Raw genomic sequence first — 16624 nt, forward strand, 5'->3', positions numbered from 1 at the left:
TGTATTCCAACCAGATAACAGCTTCACTACCATCCGGGAATTCGATAATGGTCTCCTTCGTGATGGGCTCCAGGCCATTGAGTAAGATCTTGAGATGTATGCATGTAGAAGAGATTTCCCATTCCAGAATTTCACCCAGTGCTTCCCCAATGGAGTGGACCATTTCCTTTTTCCAGTAATGCTTAGGTAGTCCCTGGATTTCTAGCCAGAACGGTAGGGAAGAAGGGAAAGATGGAGAGATAACTGGTTCCCATCGCTGTATGATGATCATCCACTGATCGAAGTGGTAAGGTCTGTTCGCCAGCACTTGCATAATATCCTCCTCTAGATCAAATTTAAATGGGAAAACACCTTGTCCCAGATCAGCTCCCGTTGCTTTCCCTCGTAGATTCCACCTGTTGATAAGAAAAAGGAAGAGAGCCCACATTCTTTGTCCGGCTGGGTTGGTGAGTCTTCCTATGAGAGTAAGAGAGTTTTCACGGATTAGATCCGAGGTATCTACTTCCGGAGCTTTTATCCGTTTACATGGGGGTGGAGAAAAACCTTTCACAGGCTCCTTGCCTTTGAGGTGATAAGGGATGCGATTTGACATGTTTGTAGATTGGAAACAAGGAGATATGGATAAAAGGTGACCGTTTGTGCCGAAGTTTTGAAAACAAGATGAAAGGCGGTGAAACGAAAGCTCACAGGTGCTTGATCCTCACGGTAACTAGAGTAAATGCAGGAAAGAACGTCGTTGGGGACGTTTTGTTGGGTCGAAGTTAATGCTTTGGATCAGATCTGGAGGTGGCCGAGGTTGGAGAAGGGTAGCAAACGTGAAGAACAGCTCTCATGATTGCAAATGTCCAGCGGGTAAAGGCTTGGGGGTTCCTATTGGAGGATAGAAGTGGTTGAGATCTGGATAATAGCTTGCTTCATACTTTCTCGGGGAAGGTGCCTGGGAGAGTTTTCAGTTTTTGCGCTAGCTTTTGCTTTTTTTCGTCTGAGTATTGTTGGGCCTTTTTTTTGTTATTTTCATAAAATAGAGGGTTTTATTTGTAATAAATTCGCTATCTTTCGGTTATTTTAGTTTTCTGATTTTGTAAAATTTCATCTTTCTTTTACGATCTGCAGAGTTTAATTTTGTTTGAATAAAATGATGATTTCGTTCTGCTGATCAATTGATCTACCGTAAGGTAAGGTAGGATTGCTCGGGAAGATTTGATAAAAAAAATGGAGGTGAAACACGGATCAGCAGAGGTAGAGATCGGCGAGAAAGATGAAGCGAAGAAACAATCAAAGGATCTCGAGTTTTTGAGCTGTATGATGCAACCGACAACATCGGAATCAGATCCACAGTACGTCGGAATCCGCCGGATTCTTCTCCATCGGAAAGCTGAATCTGGTGCTATCTCTCGCCGTTATGTGAGAAAGCTCTCTTTCATCACATTTATGTTATATACAATTGACTGATTCTACTAATTTCTAAGAGCTTCTGTGGTTGGTTGATTTTGAAAGGATTGGAGATGCAATGGGAAAGGATATGTTGCTTATCGTAATTTCATTAGTAGACCTAGGAAATGGGAGAATCAACGAACGCCTAGTCTCTTAAGTAGTCCAGGGAACAGGTTCTATCTTTAGCCCTTTTGAGTTTTTTGTACTTGTTACCAGCATACATATAATTCTGTGTTTTCTGCGGATTTATAAGTCCCAATATAATTCTGACATCAGGGTAATTTACTGGTTGATGCTTCAGTGGTCGATGGTTACCTTCTACGGGTCCTCTCTCTCATCAGTTTGAAGCTGAAAGCTTTACTTCTAGTAGGGTAAGTAGAGTTTATCCATTCTTTACCACTTACTGGATTCCTAGTTTAGACTTTAAAGATCACTGGAATTATCAGAATAGATCATTGGAGTTCGTGTTTTGTTCCTAGGATTTACGGAGTGTCAATCAGGTTTCAAGCCGCAGGGCGAGTTTTAGCTCGAGCTTGAGTGATGGTGATAGTTCATATCGTCGTGGTGGTGTTGAACATGCTTATTCTTTTGTCGGAATGCATTCCATTTTCGATCAATGCAAATCTTCTGGTATTTTAAAAAAATTTATTGTTGGTTTTGTGTTCTTGACTCAGTTTTTGTTTTTTTTTTTGTTCTAAGAGTGAGTCTGTTTAACTATTATGCAGTTACTGTTCTCAAGTTTGGCCACATGAGTTCTGATCTACTTGCGTATGGGGCATCGGATGGAAGCTTAACAGTTTGCAGTCTCTCCGAAGAGCCTTCTGTCCTCAAGCAGTTGACAGGACACTCGAAAGATGTCACAGGTTAGATTGACTGGTATTGTTTCTTTTTTTTCTTTCTGTATATTGGGAAGATCTGTCTGCTATCCTGAACTTGCTCTTCGAAACTCTTAGAATATGATGCACAGTACTTATTTAACATGCTTTGTTAGGGGTAGATTTGAGTGGGAAGTGTAAAAGAAATCGATAAGGGTTTATGGATGACATTCCTTTTAGATCCTATCTCAAAGTATAAATTCAAGCATCTTACTTTATTGTTTCTTCAAATACCTTCAGATTTTGACTTCTCGTCAAACAATCAATACATCGCGTCATCATCGCTTGATAAGACAATACGAGTATGGGAGTTGTCAAGAGGCGTTTGTATTAGAGTTATATATGGAATCTCCCCACAGTTTTGTATCCGTTTCCACCCTGTAAGTTGCTATCTTTTTATCATCTGTTTATTTTTCTCTTGTTGCAACTTGTTGTTTTTGATAGTGAATATCTTCTCATATACTGTGTGAGGAAATTTGTGGTTTTCTCTCGCTTCTTTATTAAAGATATTCCATTTTCATCTTTTCAACAGGTTAATAACAATTTCCTCTCTGCTGGCAATGCAAACAAGGAACTCACGGTACTACTCCTTGTAGCTAAGTAGATTGGTGTATTGCTTTTGTGTGTTTCCAACTGTTTACTTATCTGATGCCTTGCATCTCTCTTGTTGACAAAGTAGGTGTTTAATTTCAGCACAGGGAGAATTATTAAGAAATTGTTGTTCGAAGATGCGGTGACATCTATGGACCATGATCACACTGGCCAAATTATTTTCTGTGGGGATGGGCAGGTAACTATTCTCTGTACTGATGTCAAAAGATATTAACTAGGGAGATGGTCTGATATATTGCCAGTTACACATGTGGTGGTCAAGACTGACATTAAGTTTTGCATTGTTCGTTATAGCTAGAACGGGTTACATGATGCTTTTGACATTTCTTTGACTAAATAAAGATTTCTGTGGCATTTTTACGTTAGTTTGACAAGGTAGTTACTAATAATTGCAGGGAACGGTGTATTCAGTGAGCATGGATTCGCATACAGGTTCATTATCCCGGTCTCATCGCCATCGTACTAATCACAAATCCCCTGTCACAACTGTGAAGTACCGAAGCTTCTCCCTACTGGCATCAGGTCCTGTTCTGCTCACATGTACTCAGGACGGAAACTTGTGTTTCTTTAGGTTCAGCAACAGAACTTCCACTTTTGTTTCTGAATTTGTTCTCTTTGTTTTTCCTTATAAATCCTTGTGATTGATTGTTCTGCTTTGTGTTGGTGATGCAGTGTTGCCCTTCAGATAAAAGGTTATCTAACTTTGCGTTGCTCCCTCAAACTAGCCCCGCGAATACACAGAATCCAAGCATCGTTTTGCCCGCTATTATCCGTAGAGAAAGGAGAATACATAGGTTTGAATTTCAATCCGTCATTCACCTATTATACTGGCTATAGTAGATGCTTAGGTCTTTTTAGCACTCCTAGTCATGTGCTCTGCGTTTCTTCGTGTTTGAAACTGCAGTTGCTGGGAGCGAAGACTCGAATGTCTACTTCTATGATCTAACCAAACCGAAGCACACATGTGTAAACAAGCTACAGGTTAAACAATATATTCTTTTCTTCTTTATCTGAAACTTTTGTTGGATGGATTATACATTATAGGAAACCGGACTCACGAGTTGTGAGAATTGGATACTGCAGGGTCACAGGTTTCCAGTAATGTGTGTTGCGTGGAACCATGGAGAGGACTTGTTGGCCTCGTCTGATTTCTACGGTGTTGTTATTGTATGGAAAAGAGCAAAGAAAAGCTCATAAGGTTTGTCTATAATATTTTAAATGAATCTTAAAACCCGCCATTTTTTGCCACAAAGGCTTTGGGGTTTTGCTTCATCTCTTTGTATCGCTAATCACAAACTGTGTCAATTTAGTTTTAAGTTTGTTTTCTTTTCCATCTCTTACAAATTATAAGGTTCTGTGACAATCCTATGCACAGATTCAATAGCTTAAATGTAGGGTTGGGACAGGCACGTCCATAAAAAGTGAACAACTCTTTCGATCTCTAAAAGAAGAAGAAGACATTACTTAATTACTTCTCATCCGACGACAATTCTGTCTTTTGTCTGTGTATTAATTTCCTAACTAAAAGTCTAAAGGCAATACAACTCAAATTCAACGTAAGTACTAACTACTAAGTAGGGGTATTAACCAAATCTCCCGGCTTCATGACTTATTAGATTATTGCCTATGTAGATCTTCCATTATTATTTTTGTTTATTACTTTTTTTTTTAGTAATAATATGGGTTGGTTGGTCGTATATATTAAGTCACTCTTCCCTATCCACTGACTCGACTCTGTCCATTGTCAAAGTCTCTCTGTCTCTCTCTGCTTCTGCCATCTCTGTCCCAATTCAGACATTTTCCCCTTCTTTCCTTTGCCACCCATCAATTCACGTTCTTCTCTTACTCACCCCAAATGATTTTTTTCTTTTAATTTTGACGTCTTTATTCTCGATTTTTTTTTTAATCTCGAAATTTGCAATATATTTTTTCAGTAAAAAGACTACTATTTTTACCCCAAAAAAAAAAAAAAAAACTCAACTGTATGTATTTCGTAAAAATTCTTTTTGTTTTTCTTTTCTATTATGGTCTCTCCATTCAAAATATATACACTTATGTTTTGCATCAATACCGCTGTGGTTTAATGTGTACCACGTCCTACATCCTCTATATAAATTTACAAACCTTTCACTTTGATGATAGTATGACGAGGTGGTACCACCATTTTTCTAATCACACTAACATTGCTCACCACACATGTTTATTTTAACTAGATTTACATATATCTCTTACCATCATTTCTTGTCATTTTCATACCACCTTATACCACAAATCAGACTTACAAAATGTCTTGGAGTTGGCATTTACTCATTTTGTTTCCGCTTCTTAAATATGTTATATGGACCTAGTCTCATAGAGAAGAAAGTAAAAGTTTCATTCATCCATGACAAGATATGGACGTACACTCAGTGAGAAAGAAAGTAAAAGTTTAAAACAGAAGAGAAACATTGTGGAAAGAAAAGGTATTAATCCGTAAATACCTAAAAAATCTACGGGCACAATAAGACAAAGCTGAGTGGGCAATTAATTCATAAGAATATGCGTTTTGTTGTTTTCATTTTATATTTTTTCTTATAAAAATTGTTGTATATTGCAAATGCAACTATATAGTATGGCATGTGGACCATGACACAAAGTTTTCAAATGTTGAAAAAATGAACTTTAAAGACAAAGAAGAAGAAACTGTAAAAAGCTTACCCAAAAAAAGTGAAATTATTTTTATTTGAATAAAAAGGTGTTGAAAAAAATACATCCGTGTGTAAACTTTGATCAGGCTACACAAATTATTCCCACTCTAATAAAGATGATGAGACTACTAAAGTCTACAAAGAAAAATATCTTTGGTTTACAAATCGGACAATGAAATATTTTAAAATTGTATAGCACCCAAAACTAGATATGAAAATGTATTTTGTCTTATTCTCCAAAACTATGCTTGATGAATACAAATCATCTTAGAAGAATTAGGAATATCTTTACTTTTAGTAACCAATTAGGAATATATATCATATTTTCAACCCAAACAAAAATTATTAATAAAAAAAAACACAGAAAATAATTGTATGGTAGGCTTTTATAGCTCCAATCAAATTTTGTTGCAGCAAACAAAAACAAAAGGCCACAGAGACGAAAGAGACAGAGAGAGAGAGAGAGAGAGACTTTAGGGTTTAGAGATGGGGTTTATAGATCTACCAACTAGTTGTTAAGAACAGAAGCTCCTTAACTTAATTTTATTCTTTAAACGTTTTCTTGGTTTTGTTATCTTTGACTCCAGGAAACAAGAAACAAGAAGAAGAAGAACAAGAAGCAAGTTCAAGAACCAACCAGCTTTAAAGAGATCATCCATTATCTTCTACTCTACCTCAAAAGGGGAAACTCAAAAGCTTGCTTTAGACAGATGGGTCTTTTGTTCTCTTGAATCTTTTTCTGGGGGTAAAAGCATTTTATATTCTCAAAAATTTTGATTTTGGGGAGATAAGGATTTGTTTGTCAATTTTGTGTTCTTGGGATCATCAAGACTTCAAACAAAACAATTTTATTCTTTTTTTCCTTTTTCAATTTGAGATTTCATAGTGTCTGTCTCCTTTAACACCCACAAGCCAGCTGATGGTTTCCTGGTAATTTTTTAATCTATCCTTTCTTTCTCATTTTTAAATTCTTATGTTAATGCAGAGAGATAATAGATTCACATGTTTCTTGTACACTCCTTGTTCATTGGTTCAATTTCTAAAAAATCATTTCTTTTTCCTTGTTTAATTAAAGATTTTTATAACATAATGTGAAAGTAAAAGGGCTTACTGTTGAATGTGTTTTATTCTGAAACAGAACAATCCTTGTTTGATGGTGATGATCTGATGTCATAAGAAGAAGGACACTATGGCAACCTATTACAGAAGTGGCTCAAGTGAGATTTATTCCAGACCAGAATATGTCCCTGGAAACGCAACGATCTACACGAATTCTTTCTCAGAGACGTTTCCTAGAGAATCAACTAACAATGATGTCTCACCTTCAAAAGAGATTCAAGCACTGTCAAGTTTTGGTGGAGCTTCACAAATGGTGGAGGTTCAAGATTCTGGTTCTTGGAGAGATCAAGAAGACAATGATAGGAGTTGTTTCCCTGTGATGATGCGTCTTGGCCTCAGCTCGCAGATTGAGACATCCAGAAGCAAGAATAATAACAATGCGTATGCAACACGGGTTGTTCCAGGCTTGACTCGAACCATTCACAACTCCAAGTATCTCAAGGCTGCTCAACAGCTTCTTGATGAAGCTGTAAATGTTAAGAAAGCTCTGAAGCAGTTTCAGCCAGAGGGAGACAAGATTGGTGAAGAGAAAGAGAAGATTCTTCAGACGAATATTGCTGAAATCCCTCAAGCAGAGAGACAAGAACTGCAGAGCAAGTTGTCGAAACTTCTATCGATATTAGATGAGGTAATCCGCCTTATAGCATATCCTCTATGGTCTTAAGTCTTAACTTATCTCTCTTGGTAACATAAATTGCTGTTTTGATTCTTCGTTTTTTAAAGGTGGATAGAAAATACAAGCAGTATTACCATCAGATGCAGATAGTTGTGTCGTCTTTCGATGTAATAGCTGGATGTGGAGCAGCCAAACCGTACACGGCCCTTGCGCTTCAGACCATCTCAAGGCATTTTCGTTGCTTAAGGGATGCGATATCCGGACAAATCTTGGTGGTAAGGAAAAGTTTAGGAGGGGAACATGATGGATCAGAAGGGAGAGGAGTGGGGATTAGCAGATTAAGGAACGTTGATCAACAGGTTAGGCAACAAAGAGCATTGCAGCGGTTAGGTGTGATGCAACCTCACACTTGGCGGCCTCAACGCGGTTTACCTGATTCCTCTGTTTTGGTTCTCCGCGCTTGGCTATTTGAGCATTTCCTCCACCCGTAAGTCTCTATACTACTACACTTGTGAATTTCTTGATTGATCACAAGAGATTCTGACCAGTTGTATTTGTTTTAAAACTCTGAACTTAGTTATCCAAAGGATTCAGACAAGATTATGCTCGCTAGACAAACGGGGTTGAGCCGAAGCCAGGTATTGTACTTGTTAGCTTTTGTGTCATGGAATGCTTTTCTTTTTATTGTCTTCATTATTCATTGTTTTGTTTGATGACTGTTGAAAGGTGTCGAACTGGTTCATAAATGCGCGTGTGCGTCTGTGGAAACCAATGGTGGAGGAGATGTACAAGGAGGAATTCACAGAAGCATTGGAGGAGAATGATCCCAACCTGTCTTCTGAAAACACACCAGAGATCACCGAGATTCAAGAGCATCAAACTGAGTCTAGTTCCAACAACGGACATGCATCTGGTGTGGCAAGCAGCAGCATGGGACAAAGCACGGTGGCTCGTGGTGCTGACAGGTTCATGATGGTGACTGACATGACAAGGAAAGGTAGTGGTGGGATGTCTTTAACGTTGGGGATTCAAAATTCTGACGCTCGTGGCGATGTTCCTATGTCTGGTGGGATAGATAATTACGAAAATAACATCTCCGGAACCGATTTCCAATACTTAAACTCCCACAACCACCAGCACCGGCTTGGCTCTTCAAAATTGCTGCATGACTTTGTAGCTTGATGAGGAGATTAGAAAGGTGTAGAAATGTATTCTTTTGTGAAAGTAAACCCAGAAAATGAATTTGTAGATTAACGAGAAAACATGATGAGATGATGAACACAATCTGAGACTGAAAACAATTTACTCTTCCTGGTTAATATAATAGATTAATTATATGGTCAGAGGCATATGGGATAAAAGGTTTGACATTGAAACGAAGCTTGAAGCTGCACTTAAACTGCTAACAAACTTTTAAAAAATTCACAAGAGTCCATCCGAAGTTATCTTATTGACAGGTTTCTAAAACCTAAGCATGTCCGAAACCGGAAGAAGTTTCTGTCTGAGTTTACCTGAAAGGGAAGCATTAAGAAAGTTCAATAACAGAGAAATGTGAGTTAAAAGAGTTATGTGTTGAGCTGATCTAAAGTGATTTTACCTTTTGTAGAGAACTCTTATGTCTTCTCTTAAGGCAGGACTTTCAAGGAACTTATCACCAGCTTCATCCACATCGATAGTCTCTACCTCAAAGTTTCGGTAGCCGCAGTACTCGTTCCACTCGAACCACATCTTTGAGATAACTTCCTTTTTGAAGCAAGTGTTGTGATCCTCTTCCTCAGGTGATGACCCAGCAATCAATCTGTATGCATGCACCATCTTCTTTTGTCCAGGTCGAAACGCTCGCCCAATAGCTTGGCGGGTCACAGAAGGGTTTAGCGGAACATCCAATATTAGTATGCGAGATGCTCCCACAAGCGAGATACCTTCTCCACATGCTTTTATCGAACCAAAGAAGATTTTGGCGTCTGGCGAATTGTTAAAATTTTCCATTGCACGCTCACGATCCTCAGAACTGCTCTCGCCTGTAAGAACAAAAACTTCTGTCCCTTCTTTCCATCCCTTAGCTACAGCAGCTAGTCTTTCAAGAAACTTCAGTGGAATGAGATACTGGCTGAACACCAAGAGCTTTTCACCAGCTGAGTCGCACAGGTTTATCAAGTTAAGGAAGAACTTTGCTTTGACGCCTTCATTCACATCTAGCTTCTCTAGCATTTGGTCCATTGTATCATCACGGACATTATCAGACTTATCAGAGAAAACTTTCAGCTTCGGGTGAAGGTAAATTGCACTTCCCACAGCAGAAACCTTAAATTTTCTCTTCTCATGCCTTAACTTCTTCACTTCGTTCAACTGCCTTGGAGACAGATTAAGAACCACAGTGAAATCAGCAAGTCCAGGAAGCTCATCTAAGAAATCTCCTTTATAGTAATGAAGCACCTTCTTGGTCATCTCCCGCAAATCTTGGATTACGGCAATTTTCACCTTGAAATCCTCGCACTTCTGCAGGGTGTGTTCCACAGTTTCATTGAACACCGAAGCCAAGTCTGAATTGCTGTTTCCAGTAAGTCTCCCCTTGACACCAGATGGGGCACGACTCAGTATCCTCTTCACAACAGATTTGGAAGTATCCAATTTGAGAAACTTGGGTCGAACAAGGTTCAGAATGTTGAAAACCTCCTTTACATGGTTCTGATAAAGCGTTCCAGAGAGGACAACTTTTCTTGGTGTTTGGACTTGGGCGAGGGACTGCAATATATTAGTTTCTTCATTCCTTGGAGTGTGTCCTTCATCCAAAATGAGGATTGAAGGTGCTTTGAGCAATATCTCCTGGCAAGAACGTGAGTCAGTACTTGCATCATCACACACAATTGTTGAGAACTGCACGTACCCAAGAAATAAGATACTCTTCTTCTCCAGCCACTGTTTTAAAATAGCCAGCTGCTGTGCACGGTTATCTGCTTTAGCACTATAGAAATCAAGCAGTGGTATGTCCTCAACTTGCCATCTCACGAACTCTCTTTTCCAAGTAGACAGAATACCCTTTGGAAGTATAACCAGTGGCTTAGCCTGAGGATACTTTGCAAGAAAGCTCTGCATAAAACTGATAATCATGAAGGTTTTTCCAGAACCTGGAGCATGAGCCATGATACAACCACCAGGATCGTCTGTCACTAAATTGCTGCAAAGGAACTGGAATCCCTCAACTTGATGAGGCTTCATTTTGTTAGCATGCAGTGGATGAGCAGAAAGTCCACCTATCATCAGCCCTTCTTCAGATAACTTAAGTTCAACATCAGAGTCGCCAAGCCTTTTATTCCGGGTTTCAGAAACATATGTTCTCGTGTTTCTTTTTGCCTACAACAAAATCATTATAGGAAAAAATAAATTAGAAGCTCCACCAGTATTGACTAGGGATAAAAGTTTTGCGCTAAGCATCCAGTTTGACCATATACCAATAGATCATTATGGACAATAAAGTTCCCACGTCAGTTGGATGAGCAGAATTCAGAAGCACAGTCATTATGGAGGTAATGGAAATAGAAAACATGTATGAAGAAGTCCTACCGCTACTGTGCCAATAAAATTTCGAGCACTACGAAACATACTTTTCCATCAAAGCACAAATTAGCTTCGTATCAGAAAAGGAAAGGATACTTACTTTAGTGAATTGCACATCGATTATATCTAATATACTTTTCTCAATAACTCCACAGACACGGCAAACAGAACCCATATCGTCCTTTAGAATAAACGAGTGCTCACAGTCTTCCACTACGTCTGCCTTTGGTTCCTTTTGTGAAGTCTCCCCGGCTACATTCTGCACGTTTATCGTAATCTCAATGAACAAAGCAAGAAAAGTGGGAAATAAAACATTAAATTTAAGGAGCTAAGTTCTGAACATGAGCTTTCTACTAAATATCTCAGATGCAAGAAATCTAAAATTAAGAGAGAGCAGAACCCTCTTCACAAAAGGGATACCCAGTCTCAGTATTAAAAGGAATGCACAGTTGCAGTAGGGAAACAATTTATGCAAACGTAGAGTCCATATTTAGATCCTTGTGATGAATTTCTATTTTCGTTAATATATAGGACAACAAGATGAATTTCTATTTTCGTTAATATATAGGACAACAAGATGAATTTCAATCCTTCTCTCGGAGGAAAAGCAAAGGATTGAAATTTCAGTTCCATCTTAACAAAATCTTCAGACATATATACCTTGGAACACACTATTGACATGGCCATTTCATTCCAGATATCACCAAGATCCTCATCTCCTGATTTAGATTCATTGTCACTGTCATCCTCCTCAACGCCCACGTAAACACCTTTATCGTTAACCATACCATTTTCTATGGGAAGTACTTTTTCTCTACTTGTTTGTCCCTCCTGTGAAAATTACAAGTAAACAAAAAATCAACCTCTTTTGTGGCTAGTTTGTAAATACAGGTGACATTAATTTGTAACCTTTAATCAAGTCTAAACGCAGAACCAGATAGCTTGACCAAAAAAGGAACTTACCACCATGTCCTTGATGGCAGAAGGCATCTCCATGCCATTGAAGGCAGAAGGCACCTCTATGTGCTTGATGGCAGAAGGCATCTCCATGCCATTGAAGGCAGAAGGCATCTCAATGCGCTTGATGGAAGAAGGCATCTCCATGCCCCTCCCTAAATTGACCTCCTCGAAATTGAGTTGCGGTGTTACTGGTGTCACATCCCCTTGACTCATCTGATGCAGCACAAGACTTGACTGAAACTGATACTTAGGCCTCGGACTCTCGCTGCCCTCATCATCAGAATCAAGATTCACAATCTCGGATGAAGGAACCACACAGAGAGCTTTATTTGAAACATCAGTATCATCATCATCATCCAAATTGATGACATCGGCTTCCACAACCTGTTGATTTTCCAACTCAATCGTCTCATTTTTACCTCCTCCAAATTCAGTATCCGCTAGAGATGGGTATAACCATATACATTTCTTAACTAAGTCCATCCTCAGATCAGCTATCTCTTGCAACTCTTTCGTAACACTCCCAAATCTACCACCTTCCAAAGCTTCAAGCATGTTGCTAACAGCAAATGGCTGAGAAAAATCAATAAATTTTGATGAGCACTTAACCCGCTTTGCTTCAGGTGTAACAGAACCAACATGGACTCCATCATCAACTTGATTCAGCTTCCTTTTACGCACATTCTTATAGTACCCTGTCATCAAAAATCAAAACAAGCCACACATACATTACTCTCCAAATGACCAACACAGCTAAAAAGTCAACCAGTTGGTAATTCCACACAAACCCTAAATTACATTTCCATCACAAAAGACCCAAAGATGAGAAAATGAACCAGACGTCAGCAAGAGTCTAAACACCCAAACAACCAACATTGCAAAGATCTTCGTAATTTCCCAGAATAAACACAAAATCATGTCTGGGAACGACATGCATATAAGGAAGTGGCACTAAAATCATACAAAAGAACCTAACTTTTTTAGCTGAGAACATTCATAAACAGTGAGAGTGGAGGAGGGAGAGGGAGAGATACCGTTAGAGTAAGCTTGATCGGGCTGGAGAATCTCCATTAAAGTAGTAAAGGTTGGAAATTTCGAGGTGAATTTGAAGGAAGACGAACAAGAATCGAAGATGAGAGAACGAACGAAGCAAAAGCTGGGTTTGTTTGGGTTTGCCTCGCTCGCTCGTGCTTCGAAGCTGACTTGGGAAGTTGTAGCGATTTTGATTCTCTGACCCGGTTCGACTCTAAACTACTATGGGAAAAAAATATTTTGCATAAAAAGCCTTTGAGTTTACTACTAATTCGAATTAACACCTACAACTTTTCTCGATGTGTATAACAAACCTCCAAGGCTGCCGTTGGTGCCACCGCTCTACCGTTTAAGATCAAGCTCGATATTGAATTATTGAGGGATTCAAAACAAATTAACATTAGTCCAAATATATATAACCCAACGTTTGATATTTTATTTGTCTTTCACCAAGTTTTATTATGGTTTTTTGTTGTTATTGTCCTTAAACAATCCCCAATATATTTTTTTCCTCTAAAATAGAGTAACTTTATAATAGAGCAACTAGATCCGGATCCGCACGTACGTGCGAGATTTTTTTCAAAAACCAAGCTTTTTTTTTTTTGTATTTGTGTCTGTAAATGTTTGAAATTAAGTTATAATTGGTTTATGTCAAAGTTGTTTAACTTTTAAAGAAAAGGAAATCAATTCTTTATAGTTCTTTGGTTAGAGTTTATAATTTGTTATAGAGAATAAAAAAGAGTAGAGAATGTGTTGTGAATGTAGTATAGAAGATTTGATGTGAATGTAGTATAGTTTTTTTTTTTTTTTTTTTTTTTAATTTTATCAAAATCATATCTTTCTCAATTAAACTGCGTTAGCGAGTAGAACTCGAAAACTACATGGATATTGTACTCTTGATTATTGTCCAAGTTATTGTAGTACTTTATAGAGCATAGGATTAAGATACTTTTTTTTTTTTGGGAATCTAGATTTGATTGAGCTACCTATAATTGAATAATTAGACTACAAATCCTATAATTTAAATCTATTGCATTTAGTCCCACCAAAAAGTTATGGGCTCATAATTGGGCTCGATTTAGTCCAAAACAATAATCTCTTTGTAATACCCAATAAAACATGGAAACCGATTCACCAAACCCAAAAAAAAAAAACAAAGTAACTGATTGTAAGGGGAAAAAGTTCCGGTGATAGTCCGACGGGAAGAGGCGAAAATTTGAACCTTTTTCGTCCACAAAAACAAACTCGATTGAAACATCAAGCGGCATCCAATTTCATCAATAATTGGCCGAATCTAGTGAGATCAACACTATGTGTGTTATCATAGTGCAAGGTAAGCAATTTCAGTTTCTTAATTTGTATTGTTGGTGGGTTTTTGAATTCTATCAGGTTTTCATTTTCTTTCATAAATCTAGTTTTCTTGCAAGTAATCAATGGATCAAAATTGAGATGGGTAGTCCACGATCAACGCCCAAAGCAAGGTTCGCCATCGTTTATATCATGTCGGTTAACTTACTCAATTATCTGAAATTTGTTTTAGATGAAAATTAGATTAAGGAAATTTCCAAATAGGTTTCTCAAATTAATCTCTAGATCCCCAATGATGACAATATTGAAATCTAAATCGGGATCCTCCTCTTTTGATTATATTGCTTTGTCATATTATCATTATCTATGATTAACAGGAAAAATATTTATAAAATTTTACCATCAGCTCTACTTCTATACTATTCTTGAATCCACAAACTCCTCCGATATCCAAATAATTAATCTTGAAGCCTCTACGACATTTTTAGGAATCTAATGTCTTATTGTAGACTCTTTCTTTATAAAAACTGCGTTGAACCGATCTTAGACAAATCTCATGAAAAAATAGGTCCCAACTGAAAGTCTTAATAGATTTCAACATGATAGGTAATGCAATGTTTGCAAAGATATAAAAAGAATGTATAGCAACTTAAACAATTTGATTTCATGTAAGACACATAAATCCACCATTGATCATCACTCACGCCTTCACCAATACCTACCTGTAATTCAGCCAACCGAGAATAAGCCAAAGCAATATAAAGTAAACCATAAGTTCTAAAACTTAGTGTAATACTTAAATAAATACATACCTAAGTAACATAAGTTACTTCGTGTCCAGAAATTGCCTATATGTTTTGAAAAACTTCTTTGAACACCACATTCATGGTTTTCTTTTGTGGTTTCCCATCTTTATCAACGATTAACACCTTAAGCCCCTTCTTAGAAATAACTCTTGATAAAGCAACATAGAGCTGGCCATGTGAAAAACATGGTCGGGGTAAATACAAACCAACGTTGCTCAACGACTGTCCTTGACTTTTATTAATGGTCATTGCAAAGGCGACAACCAATGGCAATTGTCTTCTACGCATGATGAAAGGAAGTTTTGTATCTGAAGGAGTTAACAATAATCGTGGGATCAACACTTTATCTCCAACTCTATCTCCTGTAATGATAATAGCTTCCAAAACAAATTCTGCCATTTGTGTAATCTGTAAACGTGTACCATTCATTAGCCCACCTCTTGCATCTATATTCCTTAATAGCATGACTGGACATCCAACCTTCAACCTAATGCTGTGGTTCGGAATCCCAGAAACCTTTATGATGTTCAAGAACTCTGGAGTCATCACTGGATTGTTGGCAGAACGCTTATCAGAAGGCTCAATAGAGTCTGAACTTAAGTATATATGTTCTTGACCTACAAAGAGATTTTAATAGTTATATAATAGCTGTAAGATTATTAAAACAACATAATAGAAGAATAGGTCCTTACCTTCTAGTTGGTCAAGCATAAAGTCGTTGTTAATGCCCACATCCTCATTGGTTGGGCACAAAATTGCTCTTTCTTGGAAAAATTTAGGATCAGTCTTATCCTTCAATAATTTTGGATCTCCATAAACCTCCTTGGTTATTGCTTCTATGGGATCACTTGCATTGTTTATTAGTAACTCATCGGGGATATCAATCAAAACCTCACCGTCATTAGGCTCCGAGAGTTTACATTCTCCAACAGCAAGAATCCACTCTGAGAACTCGTTAATATCATTTGTCTCAGTCATACTCAGCTTACCAGACATTAGGCGCATATTTTTTGTAAGCCTTGAAACTTTACAATTATCCCAAATATAAGAAGCATTTAGTGCAGCTATACAAATTTCTGCCCTCCTACCACCTTGAATGACCGGCAAAACTTGTCTGAAATCACCTCCAAACACAACGACTTTTCCACCAAAAGGCCTATTGTTTTCACATCTAATAATATCAGACAAACTTCTATCTAATGACTCAAAACAATGTTTGCTCATCATTGGAGCTTCATCCCAAATTATTGAAGATGCTTCTTCCACTAAGTTTGCAAGATCACTTCCACGCTTAAGGTGACAAAAACTAAACTCATGAGGGTTTAACGGGATACCAAACATTGAGTGAGCTATCCTCCCACCTGCTAACAGTAGTGAAGCAATCCCACTGGATGCCAAATTGAGTACAATGGCCCCTCTACTTCTAAATCTAGCAGATAGAGTATTATAAACAAATGTTTTCCCAGTACCTCCAAAACCATAGACGAAAAATACACCACCAGTGTCGTTATCAACCGCGTTTACAATCTCAGTATAAATATGCTTATGCTCTTCAGTCATCTGAAGCAACCATTGATCATGTTTTCTTTTCTGGTCATCACGATCATAATTTTGTTC

General features: G+C 37.9%; 4 protein-coding genes and 1 long non-coding RNA gene across 9 annotated transcripts; 3 read left to right on the top strand and 2 right to left on the bottom strand.

Annotated features, from left to right (window-relative positions):
• The first annotated feature begins 464 nt into the window (after positions 1-464).
• LOC104792318 (uncharacterized) lies at positions 465-4254 on the top strand. 4 transcript variants are annotated; one of them, XM_010518437.3, is made up of 12 exons: positions 465-1404; positions 1498-1607; positions 1736-1805; positions 1914-2064; positions 2160-2297; positions 2550-2689; positions 2842-2889; positions 2989-3099; positions 3317-3492; positions 3594-3715; positions 3826-3902; positions 4005-4254. In XM_010518437.3, the coding sequence occupies exons 1-12, from the start codon at positions 1213-1215 to the stop codon at positions 4116-4118; spliced, it is 1449 nt and encodes a 482-aa protein (XP_010516739.1). In that variant the 5' UTR covers positions 465-1212; the 3' UTR covers positions 4119-4254. The 4 variants fall into 4 exon arrangements, 3 of the variants coding, with proteins under 3 accessions (XP_010516739.1, XP_087315418.1, XP_087315422.1); XR_015562362.1 differs by having other exon boundaries at positions 1150-1404; positions 3003-3099; XM_087459292.1 differs by having other exon boundaries at positions 1150-1404; positions 1711-1805.
• A 1653-nt stretch (positions 4255-5907) lies between these two features.
• LOC104792330 (BEL1-like homeodomain protein 7) lies at positions 5908-8686 on the top strand. The gene is made up of 5 exons (XM_010518464.3): positions 5908-6538; positions 6747-7355; positions 7451-7830; positions 7921-7981; positions 8070-8686. Exons 2-5 carry the CDS (start codon positions 6798-6800, stop codon positions 8523-8525), a joined length of 1455 nt encoding a protein of 484 aa, XP_010516766.1. The 5' UTR covers positions 5908-6538; positions 6747-6797; the 3' UTR covers positions 8526-8686.
• LOC104708738 (protein CHROMATIN REMODELING 35-like) lies at positions 8630-13277 on the bottom strand. 2 transcript variants are annotated; one of them, XM_087459298.1, is made up of 6 exons: positions 12896-13277; positions 11865-12556; positions 11562-11732; positions 11002-11160; positions 8941-10697; positions 8630-8854 (listed from the first exon to the last, which is right to left on the bottom strand). In XM_087459298.1, the coding sequence occupies exons 1-6, from the start codon at positions 12930-12932 to the stop codon at positions 8851-8853; spliced, it is 2820 nt and encodes a 939-aa protein (XP_087315424.1). In that variant the 5' UTR covers positions 12933-13277; the 3' UTR covers positions 8630-8850. The 2 variants fall into 2 exon arrangements, with proteins under 2 accessions (XP_087315424.1, XP_087315430.1); XM_087459304.1 differs by lacking the exon at positions 8630-8854 and having other exon boundaries at positions 8937-10697; positions 12896-13103.
• Positions 13278-14068: 791 nt separating this feature from the next.
• On the top strand, positions 14069-14584 carry LOC147949950 (uncharacterized). Its single transcript, XR_015598531.1, has 2 exons — positions 14069-14226; positions 14309-14584. It is a non-coding gene; the product is annotated as an uncharacterized LOC147949950 (long non-coding RNA).
• A 465-nt stretch (positions 14585-15049) lies between these two features.
• Positions 15050-16612, bottom strand: LOC104708748 (uncharacterized). The gene is made up of 2 exons (XM_010425368.2): positions 15700-16612; positions 15050-15624 (listed from the first exon to the last, which is right to left on the bottom strand). The coding sequence occupies exons 1-2, from the start codon at positions 16565-16567 to the stop codon at positions 15050-15052; spliced, it is 1443 nt and encodes a 480-aa protein (XP_010423670.2). The 5' UTR covers positions 16568-16612.
• Between the last annotated feature and the right edge of the window lie 12 nt (positions 16613-16624).

The sequence above is a fragment of the Camelina sativa genome, chromosome 1, assembly GCF_030686135.1.
Source record: "Camelina sativa cultivar CO46 ecotype springtype chromosome 1, ASM3068613v1".
NCBI classification, from domain to species: Eukaryota; Viridiplantae; Streptophyta; class Magnoliopsida; order Brassicales; family Brassicaceae; genus Camelina; species Camelina sativa.